The sequence below is a fragment of the Nothobranchius furzeri genome, chromosome 17 (assembly GCF_043380555.1).
Source record: "Nothobranchius furzeri strain GRZ-AD chromosome 17, NfurGRZ-RIMD1, whole genome shotgun sequence".
Classification (NCBI taxonomy): domain Eukaryota; kingdom Metazoa; phylum Chordata; class Actinopteri; order Cyprinodontiformes; family Nothobranchiidae; genus Nothobranchius; species Nothobranchius furzeri.
In genome coordinates this window covers 22,969,058-22,986,557 of record NC_091757.1, presented here as the reverse complement: position 1 = coordinate 22,986,557, position 17,500 = coordinate 22,969,058, and the positions used below count along the sequence as shown (strand labels likewise).

Sequence of the window (17,500 nt, the reverse complement as noted above, 5' to 3'; positions counted from 1 at the left end):
GAGGCTGCCGTACGCAGGTGCCACCGGTCCCTCCGACCACCACCAGCAGGCAAGGGCGCTGAGTGTTTTGCCCAAGGACACAACGACAGCAACAGACTGAGCGGGGCTCGAACCTGCAACCTTCCAATTACGGGGCGTGCACCTAACTCCTGTGCTACCGTCGCCCCATGATGACTGTGAAGACATTGGGCCTGAGATTGTTTTTTCTCTGCCTTTGCTTCAGGTTCATGTATTCCCAGTCCCAGTTTGAATTTTAGTTTTACGGGTCGGTACAACAGGAACAAGAAAAAAGCTCTTTGGTGGCATTTATGAAAGATTGGTGACCCCTTGGCTTTCCTTAACTCCTTATTGGAGAAATTAAACCTGAACGTCCTCCTAAATAATCCCAGACAGATGTTGTTGTTTACATCACTTTACATAGAAGACTCCTTTAAAGGCGTTTACCTTCATCATGAGAACCACAGTGTTGAGGGCGATCATGATCATGATGGAGTACTCAAACGGAGCGGAGACCACAAACTTCCACATCCTGTACTGGAAGGACTGCGTGTCTTCTGGCATGTAACGGGTCAGAGGTTTGGCGTTGATGGCAAAATCAATACAAGCCCTCTATAAAAATAAAATAAACACATGTTTCATTAGCCTTTTTACGGTTCAACATTTGCAAGCATTCGTGCAGATCCACACTGATGTCAGTAACTCGTTTGTAAAACGGACCAGACGGCTACATTTAATGGGTCTTTTCTCCGTATCCAACACATTCTCACACCCGAAGCGTTGAAAATGATGCTGGGTGACGAAGCGTTAGAGGAGGTGCGCTGTGCCAGAGCGTCGATCTCGAACGCCCGCAACATAACACACATTTAACCAACGTTTAACCTCTAACCTCCTGCTGTTTAACCTTCCCCCAGCCACAAGGTTAGGGTTAGGGTAGGGGTGAGGGGAAGGTTAAATAGCAGGAGGGCAAAGGTCACCATTCGGCGGCACAGCGCATCAGAAACAAACGCTGGGTCACCCATCATCATGTTTCGACCCGTTGGGTGTGAGAATGTGTTGCCTCATAAGCAAAACCAAAGGGTGCGTTTGCGTCTTTTCTTCACGCTTGTCTTGGAGACGACCAGAAAGGTCCGTTTTGTTTCTGACTCGGAGATCACAGACCCTCAGAAGTTTGGTTTTAGAAACACACCTTAAAGGTAATTTTAGGTATTTCCGACGACAGCAAATCACAGTTAAACAATAGGTCTTGATTAAAGTCACATAAGCGACATCTGTTCCCCTCCCTGGGCTGCCACCTTACCATGCTGGAGGGGTTTGAGTGTCCCAGTGATCCTAGGAGCTGTCTGAGTTTTTACGCCTCTGGTAGGCCGAGTGGGAAGCAGCTGGGATGAGGTCTAAATCCGAGAGCATGGTCTCGAGTCAGATCAGGGTAGAATGCCTTCTCCGGGTCAGGGATGAGGTCTAAATCCGAGAGCATGGTCTCGAGTCGGATCAGGGTAGAATGCCTTCTCCGGGTCAGGGATGAGGTCTAAATCCGAGAGCATGGTCTCGAGTCGGATCAGGGTAGAATGCCTTCTCCGGGTCAGGGATGAGGTCTAAATCCGAGAGCATGGTCTCGAGTCGGATCAGGGTGGAATGCCTTCTCCGGGTCAGGGATGAGGTCTAAATCCGAGAGCATGGTCTCGAGTCGGATCAGGGTGGAATGCCTTCTCCGGGTCAGGGATGAGGTCTAAATCCGAGAGCATGGTCTCGAGTCGGATCAGGGTGGAATGCCTTCTCCGGGTCAGGGATGAGGTCTAAATCCGAGAGCATGGTCTCGAGTCGGATCAGGGTGGAATGCCTTCTCCGGGTCAGGGATGAGGTCTAAATCCGAGAGCATGGTCTCGAGTCGGATCAGGGTAGAATGCCTTCTCCGGGTCAGGGATGAGGTCTAAATCCGAGAGCATGGTCTCGAGTCGGATCAGGGTAGAATGCCTTCTCCGGGTCAGGGATGAGGTCTAAATCCGAGAGCATGGTCTCGAGTCGGATCAGGGTAGAATGCCTTCTCCGGGTCAGGGATGAGGTCTAAATCCGAGAGCATGGTCTCGAGTCGGATCAGGGTAGAATGCCTTCTCCGGGTCAGGGATGAGGTCTAAATCCGAGAGCATGGTCTCGAGTCGGATCAGGGTAGAATGCCTTCTCCGGGTCAGGGATGAGGTCTAAATCCGAGAGCATGGTCTCGAGTCGGATCAGGGTAGAATGCCTTCTCCGGGTCAGGGATGAGGTCTAAATCCGAGAGCATGGTCTCGAGTCGGATCAGGGTAGAATGCCTTCTCCGGGTCAGGGATGAGGTCTAAATCCGAGAGCATGGTCTCGAGTCGGATCAGGGTAGAATGCCTTCTCCGGGTCAGGGATGAGGTCTAAATCCGAGAGCATGGTCTCGAGTCGGATCAGGGTAGAATGCCTTCTCCGGGTCAGGGATGAGGTCTAAATCCGAGAGCATGGTCTCGAGTCGGATCAGGGTAGAATGCCTTCTCCGGGTCAGGGATGAGGTCTAAATCCGAGAGCATGGTCTCGAGTCGGATCAGGGTAGAATGCCTTCTCCGGGTCAGGGATGAGGTCTAAATCCGAGAGCATGGTCTCGAGTCGGATCAGGGTAGAATGCCTTCTCCGGGTCAGGGATGAGGTCTAAATCCGAGAGCATGGTCTCGAGTCGGATCAGGGTAGAATGCCTTCTCCGGGTCAGGGATGAGGTCTAAATCCGAGAGCATGGTCTCGAGTCGGATCAGGGTAGAATGCCTTCTCCGGGTCAGGGATGAGGTCTAAATCCGAGAGCATGGTCTCGAGTCGGATCAGGGTAGAATGCCTTCTCCGGGTCAGGGATGAGGTCTAAATCCGAGAGCATGGTCTCGAGTCGGATCAGGGTAGAATGCCTTCTCCGGGTCAGGGATGAGGTCTAAATCCGAGAGCATGGTCTCGAGTCAGATCAGGGTAGAATGCCTTCTCCGGGTCAGGGATGAGGTCCTGCCCCAAGTGGAGCAGGTTAAGTATCTCGGGGTCTTGTTCACGAGTGAGTGAGAGAGAGAGAGAGCGGGAGTTCGACAGACAGACTGGTGCTGCATCTGCAGCGATGCAGGTGTTGTCCTGACCTGTCCAGGTGAAGAGACAGCTGAGCCAGAAGGCTGATCTACATTCTTACCCTCACCTATGGTCACTCCACATGGAGAAGAGCCAGTTGAGGTGGCTCAGGCATGTGGTCAGGATGCCTCCAGGACGCCTCCCTGGTGAGGATTTCGGGCACGCCCAACCAAGACGAGACCTAAAGGTAGGACCCAGGACACGGTGGAGGGACTATGTCTCTCACCTGGCCAGGGAAGGCCTTGGGACTCCCCCAGAGGAGCTGGCTCAAGTGTCTGGGGAGAGGGAAGTCTGGGCCTCCCTGCTTAGACCACTGCCCTTGACCTTGGATAAGCGGCTGAAAATGGATGGATGAATGAAAGAGTCTTCTCCTTGAACTGCTACCAACTTACTGTGATGGGGGATTTTGGATGCCCTAAAGATCACTGTTTGGGCCTTATGCAGAAGCTGTGGTTCTAACTTGGTTCTGACATGTCAGCGGACCAGCTCAGACTGAGAGACCATCTAAAGGCTCAGGAACCCTCTGCAGGTGTTCTGGATTCATCAGCTGATCAGAGTGGGACACTGGGAGTCACTGAACTTTTTCACAATATTCTGATTGTCTGAGATTTGGAATGTGGCCTTTCATCAGCTGTGAGCCATAATCATCACAGTCATCACAGATCAAGGCTGAAATATCTGGATTAGCATGAGATGAGTCCGTCTCATAGATTAGTTTCACCTTTTAGGCTGAATTTGTGACATAAATGAATTTTTACACCAGATAGTAACTTTTTAAGTTTCACCGGTGGGTTACAGGAGGGGAGTTATCTCAGGTTGTTGTTTAGGAGAGAGGGACAGAGAGAGAGGCTAAGGAATAGGTGGTCAGCAGTGATGTGGACACTGAGATGAAGAGGAGACTAAAAGTGTGTTCGTGAGCAGACACTTTTGTCCAAAGCGACTTACAGGGGGTGATGAAGCCATGGGGTTGCCCTTGAAGCTAACAAACACTATTCCGTGAGGTGGCAGTGAGGCAGCATGATCAATCACACAGGGAAGCAAACATGGAGCGGAGCGAGGAGCTCGGACCTCCAGGAGACACTCAGAGCAGAACCATTGCTTCTCCACATTTAGAGGTGCCAGCGAAGGTGGGTGCCTCCTAGGGGAGGTGTTTCTGATCAGCAGGAGGCCCCTAGGTTGAAGCTGGACACTCAGGAGGAAGTTTCTCTCTAGGCTGGCAGGGAATAGCCTGAGGTCCCAATGAAGGAGCTGGTGTCTACCTCATCATGCAGACATCTTTCTCAGCACGGCCTACACACACCATTTCATTTGTCGGTTCATTTCACCCACCAGAGTGAGAATCAGAGCTTTCCAGGTGATTATGGACTTCTGGTTTTGCTCTCGGTTGCTCCAAAGGGAACACGCCGTTTGTCAGAAGTGACGTTGTTTATGGGAATCAGTGGCGAGTAGAACAGAGGCAGTAATGAATCATGTTAGTAGTGTTTATGTTTGGTTTAACTGCTTCCTGCAGCAAGTCAACTCACACTTTGGGTTCTGGTTCTGTCAACATGGTGGAAACTCCTTTACCTCATTCTTTTCCAAGCTGCACTCAGACAGAGCCTTGTCTCCCTGCTCCTGGAAGGTGATGATGATCAGAGCAACAAAAATGTTGACAAAGAAGAACGGAAAGACCACAAAGTACACCACGTAGAAGATGGACATTTCTATCCTGTAGCCAGGACTGGGACCCTGGTCTTCGAAGGTGGCATCCACGGAGTGTTTCAGAACTCTGTAAGGAAAGATTTCAAACACGAGATAAAATACTCGTCACGCTTCACTGGCAACAGTCGTTTTACGAAGAATCAAAAATGATTCACAGAATACAATCAGAAGCAGACAGAACAACAGCAGCGGCTCTGACGCGAGCGGCGGGAGCTTCGTGGGGTCCTCCATAGGGACCGCTGACAGACTCAACTAAAGGGAAGGATTGTAGCTCTCTCCTGTTTTCAAATGGCCCGTACGGCTCTCTGGAACAATGAACATGCAGCTGCAAACGTTGATCAGAACGTTGTTTAACAAGAGTTGGTGAGACTTACGTGGGCCAGCCCTCCCCAGTGGACACAGTGAAAAGAGTAAGGAATGCCCACAGAACATTGTCGTAATGGAATTCGTACTTCTTCCACTCTCTGGGCATTGCAGCCACCTCGTCTTTATCGTAGTACAGAAACTGTCCTCTGGAAGGCATGAAGGGGTAAGCGGTGTTAGGCTGGAGCGCACAAACGTTTAACACGTAACAATAGAAGGTTTTCAGAAGTGGGCTGAGAGCGTTGAGGCTGGTAGACCCACTTGCAGTCCTTTTGCAGGGCTTTGGACTCATCAGTGCAATAGAAGAACTTCCCCTTGAAGAGCTGCACTGCAATAACAGCAAAGATGAACATGAAGAGGATGTAGACGATGAGGATGTTCAGCACGTTCTTCAGCGAGTTGACCACGCAGTCAAACACCGCCTGAGAAAACAGAACACACACACATTTTAAACCTGCAAGACATGTCAGACTCATCTCTGTAATAATAATGTTTACTGTTTCAGTGAGTCCATTACAGCAGTGTGAAGCCATCAGAGCAAGGGAAATACAAAGAGTACTATCTCAGTGTGACAAGAACCTTTTGAGATATTAAAACTACCACGGTGGATGTACTACAAAGCCGAGCAGGATGTCAAAGTGATATATATGTGTGTGTATACATATATATATCTATATATATATATATCTATATATATATATATATATATATATATATATATATAGATATATATATATATATATCTATATATATATATATATATATATATATATATATATATATATATATATATATATATATATATATATATATATATATATATATATATATATATATATATATATATATATATATATCTATATATCTATATATATATATCTATATATATATATATATCTATATATATATAGATATATATATATATATATATATATAGATATAGATATATATATATATATATAGATATAGATATAGATATATATATATATATATAGATATAGATATAGATATATATATATATAGATATATCTATATATCTATATATATATATATATATCTATATCTATATATATATATATCTATCTATCTATATATATATAGATATATATATATATATAGATATATATATATAGATATATAGATAGATAGATAGATAGATAGATAGATAGATAGATAGATAGATAGATAGATAGATAGATAGATAGATGATAGATAGATAGATAGATAGATAGATAGATAGATAGATAGATAGATAGATAGATAGATAGATAGATAGATAGATAGATAGATAGATAGATAGATAGATAGATAGATAGATAGATAGATAGATAGACTGTATATCGGCTGTGTCTCAATTCAGGGTCTGCATCCTTCGAAGGACCCAGCCCACCCGGCCGACGTGGGCTGCGTCCTCCGTCGGCCGGGTAGACCGGATGTTAACGGCTGTGAATTTGGACAGGCCTAGCCTTCATGAACTCCCTCGGCGAACGTTCCGTCGCCTAGCAACCGTGGAACCGCTGGGCAGAAGGGAGAAGGAACTTTAAACGATGGAGCTCGACGTTTTATTTAGCTTTTTAACCCCCAGAAACCCAAATTTAGAAAACAACTGCAAAATCTTTTTTTAACCTTTCACATGTTGTTCTAGGAGGCCAGATAAACGGGCCTATTTACACATTTTAACAGCCAATAGTGTTGCAGAACTGAACAATAGGACCTATTAGCAATGTAAATGTGGGTTTAAAAAGAAAAAAAAATGGGGAAGGTTTATTTTTGTGGACTTAAATCTGATGTTGTAATATTACAACCGTGGGTCTCTGGGGATTAATCATTTCCTTGACTGTTGGAGAGCTAATTCAGAGAAAATACTTTCGACAAGCTGAGCCTGAGCAAAGATGTGATAATAGTTTTTAATACTTTCTAAGGGTTTTCATTCGACCAAAACCGATTTATCACCTTTTAAGACTTTTCAGACCCAGCGGATACCCTCTAGTAAACAATTCTCATTTGTAAACCAAAATAAAAATTCAAGAGTTTAATGCAGAACTGATTTTATTTAGATGTTTCTTTTACATGTACATGTTTAATCTTCCTTAACCATTTTTTTCTAGCAAAGTAAAAAGCTGTCAAAGTTCTTCCTTCTCTCCTGTGCTCTCTGCTGCTCTGCAGCCTCATGTCCTCCCTGATCAGCTCCAGAAGCTGGTCATCGCTGGCACCTTCCCCTGGATGCCCATTTTCTCCAGAATAGTCTTAACAAACATGTAAGAAAAGAAACAGGAAGAGAAAAGAGGACAACGGGTTATTCCTTTCATGTTTTCGCAGAAAAAAATAAACTGAAACCAGTTTTTAAAATATGAGATGTTATTGTACCTCCATGCCACAGCCGCCGAATACTTAGCTCCGGTGATCACGTGGTCCATCTCCGCCCTAAGCTTAATAAATTCCCTGGTTTTCTCTTTTGTTCCTAAAATACAAACTTCTATTAAAATCAGGGGGAAACGTAGCGGGAGAAGTACGACACGAGCGGCCGAACATACGAGCCGAGACCGCAATACGAGCACTTTTACTGTAACATTTCTAACTAAAATAACGTTCATGTATCACAAAAAGCCCTTAACCTAACAGTTTTCAAGTTTATACTGACATTTATATGCGCAATCCTCTCCGACAGCTCCCGCTTCACTCTCCGCCATTGTTTTTAAGTTTTTCTGCCGGCCGACCCGCAAGGCATCTTGGGAAATGCTACCTGTTGAAGGATACACCGGACCCATCCTTCATTCAGGCGAAAAGAAGGCCGCTTTCGTCGACCGCATTTGAAGGAATCTTCGAATTGGGACAGGCCTAGTCGCGGCGCTGTGACGTAACCGGCCGACGAATCCGGCCGACGTAGGACGCAGACCCTGAATTGAGACACATCCATTGTGTGATTGTTCAATTGCTAAAACAAGATACAGCTCCTATTAGCACATGGCCCAGATCTGCAGCAGGGATGGTCTAACACACACTAACTGCTTCATGTCTGTTTGTGGTCTGTAGGAGACCCATCCTGCATGCTGCACCCATCAAGCCAAGCCCTGACCAAGGCTGCAACCCATTCAACCCCCCCTCCCCACCCCCACCCACCCAGCTGGAACTCGTACACCTCCTTCACACGACATGAGCAATCAGCTATCACATGAAGAAATCCCATGCACTGACTTGGCAGGGGTTTATTGACTAGTAATCACTAGTAACTTGAACTAACTAATGCTAGCATAAACCAGGAGAGGTGTCTTAGTAAGACCTTTAGTTTTGGCAGACGTTTGATGGTCTTGAGAGGTCTGAGAACCCGAAGCACCCTCAGGGACTTGATAGTGCTTATGTCTTTGCCTTTACTCCCCCTGGAAACAAAAACAGTTAGTTAAACCACAAACAACACGCACCTGAAATATTTTTCTTTCATGGCAATAACATACAAACAGTGTTTTGCATCAACGTCTAAAATGTGTTGGAATTGTGAATTTGAATTGAAGAAATGTTAAATAATGGAAGGATGTGAAGGGTTCAGGTATGCTGAGAAAGAAAGGCAAGTTGAACAAAGCTTTCAATCATAAAAGCTTAGAAACTCAGACACACTCTGACTTATAACAAGGGGATCATGATTCACCATGCTGCCTCTGCCACCTAGGCCTGACTGGTGCGTGTTGGTCCTTAGCCTCCGGGCCAACCTGCTGGCTTCATTACCACCTGTACCTCACTTTGGACCAATGCGTCTGCTAAATACAGAACCACACGTTCTCACATCCGAAGCACTGAAAAATGGCACTGGGTGACCAAGTGTTTGTTTCAGACACGTTAGGAGGCGACACGCTGCGCCAGAGCATCATTTTCCGACTGCCGCGGGATTTCACCGATTTCTGACCTTTACCCTCTTGCGGATGCAAAACTTTGCTTCTAGTCGTAACGTCCCTCTCAAACACGGTTACCGGGAAGTTTAGAAAGAGAAACAGGGTTAAGGTTAGGATAAGTGTGAGGGGAAGGTTAAATGGGTTAAAGGTTAAATGTCGGTGAAATGTCGAAAACCGACACTCTGGCACAGCGCGTCGTTTCCCAGCCGCTTGCTCACACAGCGTCATTTTTCGATGCTTTGGGTGTGAGAACGTGTTGTACATCAACATAAATATATCACATCTGGAATTGGGCTAGATTGTAATATTTCTAAGCCCATGACAGCATCAAGGAACCAGGTAACCACTACACTTGCACACTTTCACCAAGTCAGTTCTGTGACTACCTCCAGCTCAGAGGAGCAACAGGTTCACTGCATGACTGTGAAATGCGAGCCCGCAAGGATTCCCAGCCACCAGAGTGCCTTTGAAGACTGCAGGTGTTGTACCAACAGCCGGACCCTGGGAGCTGGTTAATGCTCTTTCCACGTACCAAAGAACCAGTCTGGTTCAGGTAACCCTCAGGCTTGTTGGTGGTCAGAGTTGGATTTCAACAGAGTTGCCGTTCGTCACCGGCCGTGGAGCTGGGGTGGAGGGGGCTAAGGTTGTTGGCCGGACGATCTTGTCTCTGCTTCATGAGATTGATGTGGCTTCATTAAGCAATTACTTTCAGCTCTTGGTGACGAGGTTCACAGCTGAGATTAATGCAGCTGGGTGGTGGTGGGGGGGTGGGGGGGTTGGGTGTTAGACATGCCCTCTAGGGTCATGGGATTGGCCAAGGACGGATTTAGTTGCGGGTCCCACTTGAGGAGCCAGGCTGGAGGAGGGCTGCTACCTCCATCACCCCGACATGAATAACAGAAACACATGTACTCTCCCAGATGAGCCCAGATGCTGGCTGATGCCTATTGAGGTTGCCGGTCATTTAAATCATACAGACTGCTGCGCTGAGATGCTACCAGTTCATCCAACTGACATTCACAGGAGCTAACTACTGAATTTAGTAAAGATAAATATTAGAGCAGATCTTTGTCAGGATTAGACCTGATGCTTCTGTAGCACTGACAGTCTGGACACCTTTAAAAAGCAGCTGAAGACACTTCTACTTAACCCTTTAGGCGCCACAGTTTTTCCAGTAAAATATGAATTTTTTACATCACTATTTAAAGAGCTTGTAGCTTAAATCTGGTTAGAGACAGAGGAATATTGTAAGTTAGAAAAATCTTCAGAACGAGCCAAATTTTGTGATAAGAACAATTTCACTCCCATAATTTGCATATTATGACGTCATCTGGTGGCAGCCATATTGGATTGCATCACATTTGCAGATTTTTGTTTTTTTAATGTTTATGTCTTATTTTCTTAGTGTTGTTATTGTTTATGATACATATATACATATTCCTATGTAGACATATATAACTATGTATTTATATATATAATATTTATTACTTTATTGGTATTTTGTTATGTTTACTGCGTATCAATCAAGAACACTGTTTTGGTGCTTCAGTGTCATAAACACATTTCACTCATCCCTTCTTTGGTTTATATATATATATATATATATATATATATATATATACATATGTGTGTGTGTGTGTGTGTGTGTGTGTGTATATAAATATATATATATATATATATATATATATATATATATATATATATATATATATATATATATATATATATATATATATATATATATATATATTTATATACACACACACACACACACACACACACATATGTATATATATATATATATATATATATACATATGTGTGTGTGTGTGTGTGTGTGTGTGTATATAAATATATATATATATATATATATATATATATATATATATATATATATATATGTATATACATACCGTATATACAGTGGGGCAAGAAAGTATTTAGTCAGCCACCGATTGTGCAAGTTCTCCCACTTAAAATGATGACAGAGGTCAGTAATTTACATCATAGGTACACTTCAACTGTGAGAGACAGAATGTGAAAAGAAATCCATGAATTCACATGGCAGGATTTTTAAAGAATTTATTTGTAAATCAGGGTGGAAAATAAGTATTTGGTCACTTCAAACAAGGAAAATCTCTGGCTCTCACAGACCTGTAACGCCTTCTTTAAGAAGCTTTTCTGTCCTCCACTCGTTACCTGTATTAATGGCACCTGTTTGAACTCATTATCTGTATAAAAGACACCTGTCCACAGCCTCAAACAGTCAGGCTCCAAACTCCACTATGGCCAAGACCAAAGAGCTTTCCAAGGACACCAGGAAAAGAATTGTAGACCTGCACCAGACTGGGAAGAGTGGATCTACAATAGGCAAGCAGCTTGGTGTGAAAAAATCAACTGTGGGAGCAATTATCAGAAAATGGAAGACATACAAGACCACTGATAATCTCCCTCGATCTGGGGCTCCACGCAAGATCTCATCCCGTGGGGTCAAAATGATCATGAGAACGGTGAGCAAGAATCCCAGAACCACACGGGGGGACCTGGTGAATGACCTGCAGAGAGCTGGGACCACAGTAACAAAGGTCACCATCAGTAACACTACAATGGCAGGGAATCAAATCCTGCAGTGCCAGACGTGTTCCGCTGCTGAAGCCAGTGCATGTCCAGGCCCGTCTGAAGTTTGCCAGAGAGCACATGGATGATACAGCAGAGCATTGGGAGAATGTCATGTGGTCAGATGAAACCAAAGTAGAACTTTTTGGTATAAACTCAACTCGTCGTGTTTGGAGGAAGAAGAATACTGAGTTGCATCCCAAGAACACCATACCTACTGTGAAGCATGGGGGTGGGAACATCATGCTTTGGGGCTGTTTTTCTGCTAAGGGGACAGGACGACTGATCCATATTAAGGACAGAATGAATGGGGCCATGTATCGTGAGATTCTGAGCCAAAACCTCCTTCCATCAGTGAGAGCTTTGAAGATGAAACGTGGCTGGGTCTTCCAACACAACAATGATCCCAAACACACCGCCCGGGCAACAAAGGAGTGGCTCCGTAAGAAGCATTTGAAAGTCCTGGAGTGGCCTAGCCAGTCTCCAGACCTCAACCCCATAGAAAATCTGTGGAGGGAGTTGAAAGTCCGTGTTGCTCGGCGACAGCCCCAAAACATCACTGCTATCGAGAAGATCTGCATGGAGGAATGGGCCAAAATACCAGCTACTGTGTGTGCAAACCTGCTAAAGACCTATAGTAATTGTTTGACCTCTTTTATTGCCAACAAAGTTTATGTTACAAAGTATTGAGTTGAATTTTTGTTATTGACCAAATACTTATTTTCCACCCTGATTTACAAATAAATTCTTTAAAAATGCTGCCATGTGAACTCATGGATTTTTTTTTCACATTCTGTATTCCACTATTACACCTTGAAATGGTGGTGAGGTATTAAAAATATTGAGAAGATCTTGAAAAAGTCTTGAAAAGGTATTAAATTTAACTTCAAGATTCCTGCATATATCCTGAAGAAGGGCAGTTGGTTGTTGTTACTGCTTCCATAGTCAAGCAGAGGAGCCTACAGTAGCAAATATATATATATATATATATATATATATGTGTGTGTGTGTGTGTGTGTGTGTGTGTGTGTACTCTGTCCATCAACTTAGAATAAAGTGTGGATCAGAGTTTCATTCTATTTATAAGCCCAGTATCTATAAGACAAGTCCAAAAAATCCAGAGATTATTAAATAAAATCTTCTCTTAACCAAGATATCTGATCATTACGGAAGTATGATGCATTCAGTTGAAAAAAATGGTTCAGTAATTCAAAAAACAGAGCTGTTTATTCTTTTCAAGAAAATGCTATACACTTCCGTAGATCATCATACAAAGAACAAATTAAAAAAAAAACATGCCTAATGTTTTCCTCCAACTGACAGTGCTCACACAAACCTGCAGGATGTTTTCCCATTATCTTAAGTGTACTATTTAAATAAGTACCAACGAAGCCCTATTAACTATTGTTGGTTCTTTTCTAGTATAACCCATATATGGTATTGAAGTTTAACATTATCTATTATTTCAAAAAGAAATCTTCCTTGTGTTTATCTCATAACTTCTGCTGTCTTGAATGAGAGCCTTTCTGTGACAGTGTCAAAAACCCAACAGTGTAGTAAAGCGACATCTTGTGGTGACATCCTGCAATTACACAATTTATGCAAATTAAACACACCCCCTGGGACCGTAGGCGTGTCCCTGTGTGATGGGACTGGCAGATAAGTGGCTGGTAACTGCCTGTCTTTGGCTGAAAGCCCGTTTTCAGTCAGCAAAAAGTGTAAACTTTTTCATGATTTCATCTGTATGTTGTGTCATGTTTGAAGTCTGTTGCATCTCTGTCTGAGGTGTTTTTTGCATAGCAAAGCTGCCCTCCCTGTGGAGGGTAACTCTGAAGTGCCTTTTTTCCTTCCACCCGAACCAATCCTCATGTCACCCCTCTGATCTCTATTAAGGTAGCGCGACTCAGGGTTGTGAATGACCACAGTCACCAATTCTTGTCATATGTCTTTGCCTATGTATGTACAGTATGTCTGATCTCAGAATTCAAATTCAATTCAAATTTAAAAATACTTTATTAGTCCCAGAGGGAAATTGATTGCTGTAGTAGCTCAGAATAATAATAATAATCAAGTCATCAAAGAGGTGTTGTATATTACAATGGCTGTTGGCAGGAAGGATCTCCAGTAGCGGTCAGTGTTGCAGCCAAACTGAAGAAGCCTCTGACTGAAGACACTCTTCCGTTGTCGGACAGTCTTGTGAAGAGAATGCTCAGGGTTGTCCATCATGTTCTTGATTCTCTGGAGAATCCTTCTTTGCATGATCTCCTCCAGCGGTTCCACAGTCGTCCCCAGAACAGAACCAGCCTTTTTTATTAGGCTGTTGAGCCTTTTCAGGTCCCTGCTTCTGATGCTGCTACCCCAACAGACGATGGCTGAAGAGATTACACTCTCAACAACAGACTTGTAGAAGATCTGCAGCATCTTGCTACAGACACTGAAGGACCTAAGCGTCCTCAAGAAGTGCAGTCTGCTGTGTCCCTTCTTGTAAACGGCTTCGCTGTTCTTTCTCCAGTCCAGTCTGTTGTCCAGGTGAACTCCAAGGTATTTGTATTCCTCAACCACCTCCACTTCTTCTCCCATGATGGAAACAGTGTTTGACTCCACCCTGTTTCTTCTGAAGTCTAAAATCATCTCCTTTGTTTTGTTCACGTTCAAGGTCAGATGATTGTTTCCACACCATGCCACAAAGCGCTCCACCAGCTCTCTGTACTCAGCTTCCTGTTCATCTCTGATACACCCGACAACTGCAGAGTCATCTGAGTATTTCTGTAGATGACAGGTCTCTGATTTGTACTGGAAGTCTGAGGTGTACAGGGTGAAAAGGAATGGTGAGAGTACAGTCCCCTGTGGTGCTCCAATGTTACTGATGGCCTGGTTTGATGTGCAGTTCTTCAGCCTCACAAACTGTGGTCTGTTTGTCAGGTAGTCTTTAATCCAGGCGATAGTTGAGGCCCCCACCTGTGTCTTCTGGAGTTTCTGGCAAAGTACATCAGGCTGGATTGTGTTAAATGCACTGGAGACATCAAAGAACATGACCCTGACAGTGCTGCCTGCTTTGTCCAGATGACAGTGGATTGGTTGAAGCAGTTGGATGATGGCATCTTCAACTCCAACTCCATGGCGATAAGAAAACTGTAACGGGTCCTGATATGTTCTAGTTTGCTTATTCAGGTGGACCAACAGGAGTCTCTCCAGGACCTTCATGGTGTGGGATGTCAGGACAACCGGTCTGTAGTCGTCAATGACTGATGGGTGAGTTTTCTTTGGAACTGGAACAAGGCAGGATGTCTTCCACAGGACTGGAACCTTCTCCTGGGACAGGCTGAGGTTGAAGAGGTGCGGCAGAATCCCACAGAGCTGCTCTGCACAGGCCTTCAGTACTCTGGGGCTGACACCATCTGGACCTGCAGCCTTGTTCCTGTTCAGTCTCTCCAGCTGCCTCTTCACCTGACTTCTAGTGACAGATAGGTGGGAGGGGGAGGTAACTGGGGCAGCAGCATCTCCTGACTTGGTTGAAGACAGATTTATAGAACCAGAAGAGTCCATGACTGCGTTAGAGGACAACAGAGCTGGCGTGTGACAGGAAAATGTTGGATCAGAGGAGGATGGGATGTCTGATTGGCTGGGGACAGGCGAGGAGGATGCTGGGTTTGTTCCTGAACTGAACCTGTTGAAGAACTTGTTCAGTTCATTGGCTGTGTCCAGGCTGCCATCTGTGCTATCCTTCCTCTGCTTGAAGCTTGTGATCTTCTTCATCCCTGACCAGACATCTCTGATATTGTTCATCCGTAGTTTGTTCTCCAGTTTCTTCCTGTATGCTTCTTTGCTGTCTCTGATCTTGATCTTCAGTTGCTTCTGTATACTCAATAATTCCCTGTCTCCCTCCTTGAAGGCTCTTTTTTTCTCATTTAGCAGATTCTTCAGTTCACTGGTGATCCAGGGTTTGTTATTAGCGAAGCATCTCACTGTTCTGGTGGGTATGATGTTGTCCACACAAAAGTTTATATAGTCAGTGACACATCCAGTCATGGCATTGATGTCCTCTTCATATCCTTGGCAGAGAGTCATCCAATCTGTGGTCTCAAAACAACTCTGCAGGGCTTCTTCAGCATCCTGTGACCATTTTCTCACAGTTCTTCTTGTCACAGGTTGCCTCTGAACAAGTGGTTTGTATTCTGAGCAGAGAAAAACAAGATTGTGATCTGATTGTCCCAGAGGAGGTCTAGTTTTGGACATGTATACATTCTTTACATTTGCATAACACAAATCCAATGTCTTGTTTTCTCTGGTGGAGCAGCTGAAAAACTGTTGAAATGTTGGAAGTGTAGCAGAGAGCGAGGCATGATTAAAATCACCAGATATGGCCACAAATGCATTGGGGTGCTGGGTTTGTAGCTTATCGACAATGGTACTGATGGCATCACATGCATTTTCAGCAATGGCTGAAGGTGGAATATAAACGGTTGCCAAGACAATACTGGTGAATTCTCTTGGCAAATAATATGGGCGACAACTTACTACCAAGAGTTCAACATCTGGGCTGCAGAGACGACATTTCACTGAAACATGACCTGGATGGCACCATCTGTTGTTGACAAGCACTTCCACTCCACCTCCTTTTCTTTTCCCGCTCCTCTTCAGGTCTCTGTCTGCTCGTACAGTCAGGAATCCTGGCAGAGAGACGCTGGAATCAGGGATATGGTCCTGCAGCCACGTCTCAGTGAAACACATAACACTACACTGTCGATACTCTGGCTGAGTCCTTGAAAGGGCTTGGAGTTCCTCCATCTTGTTGGCCAGTGATCTCACATTGCCCATTATGATCAATGGAAGAGATGGTTTGAATTTCCTCTTTCTCTGTCTCCGTTTAGCTCCCGCTCTGCACCCACGCTTCTTGCGTTTTAGCTCATTTGGGATTTGTGGCTTCAGTTGAGGTATTATTTCAGCCTTTCCAACGTTAATCAGCTGCTCCTGATTGTAAACCAGCTTGTTGCCATGGTTACGCAAATGCTCAAATGCTCAAAAAGTGAAAAAAGTGAAAAAATAGCTGTAAAAATCCTCCAAGCTTCATAGCACCAGAAACAGAAAAGTAAAATGTCCATAAAAATACCGTTCCTCCCGAGAAACTAGAAGAAAAAATGCCCAGGAAAAGGCTAAACTTACATATAGTCAACAGAGCTACTCCAACATGCAGCCACCCAGAGCAGCGCAGTACCGGAAAAAAAAGGTATACTATTGTGTGTACTGAAACTCTAATTTCCCTCTGGGATTAATAAAGTATCTTTGAATTGAATTGAATTGAATTGAATCACCATCAGTGTGTGAATTTGTGTGTGAATGGATGAATGATACACTGTGGTGTAAAGCACTTTGGAGTCCTTACTCTGAGAGGTGCTATACAAGGGTGGGTCATTTAACACAAGAATTAAAGTATCTGAACACCCAGACATTTTACAGGCTCTCCTAAGAAAACATGGAGGCATCTGAAATCCACATTGTATGATTTTTAAAGACTTCCTTTGTACAGTATTCCACTGCTGCGCATACATATTTGAACACCTGGAAATCAGCAGGATTCTGGCTCTCAAAGACCTGCTACTCTGCCTGTAGAAAGTCCACCTCTACTCCACTTATTAATCTAAATCAGTAGCACCTGTCTGAGCTTGTTAGAGACACCTGTTCATCCCCGACCAGTCAAACTCCAACCATGGACAAGACCAAAGAGCTGTCAAAAGACACCAGAGACAACATCGTGGACCTTCAGAAGGCTGGAAAGTGCTACGGGGCAATCACCACACTGCTTGGAGCAATAGTTAGAAAATG

At 44.2% G+C, this 17,500-nt stretch overlaps 1 protein-coding gene across 1 annotated transcript in view; it reads right to left on the bottom strand.

Annotated features, from left to right (window-relative positions):
- The window catches only part of LOC107397069 (voltage-dependent N-type calcium channel subunit alpha-1B), a gene marked incomplete in the record, with an annotated part of 226,962 nt that overhangs the window by 77,616 nt on the left and 131,846 nt on the right, over positions 1–17,500 (bottom strand). Inside the window, 5 exon segments of the mRNA XM_070546318.1 lie at positions 445–609; positions 4,681–4,882; positions 5,190–5,327; positions 5,440–5,600; positions 8,459–8,555. Coding sequence (XP_070402419.1) covers positions 445–609; positions 4,681–4,882; positions 5,190–5,327; positions 5,440–5,600; positions 8,459–8,555 — 763 coding nt within the window.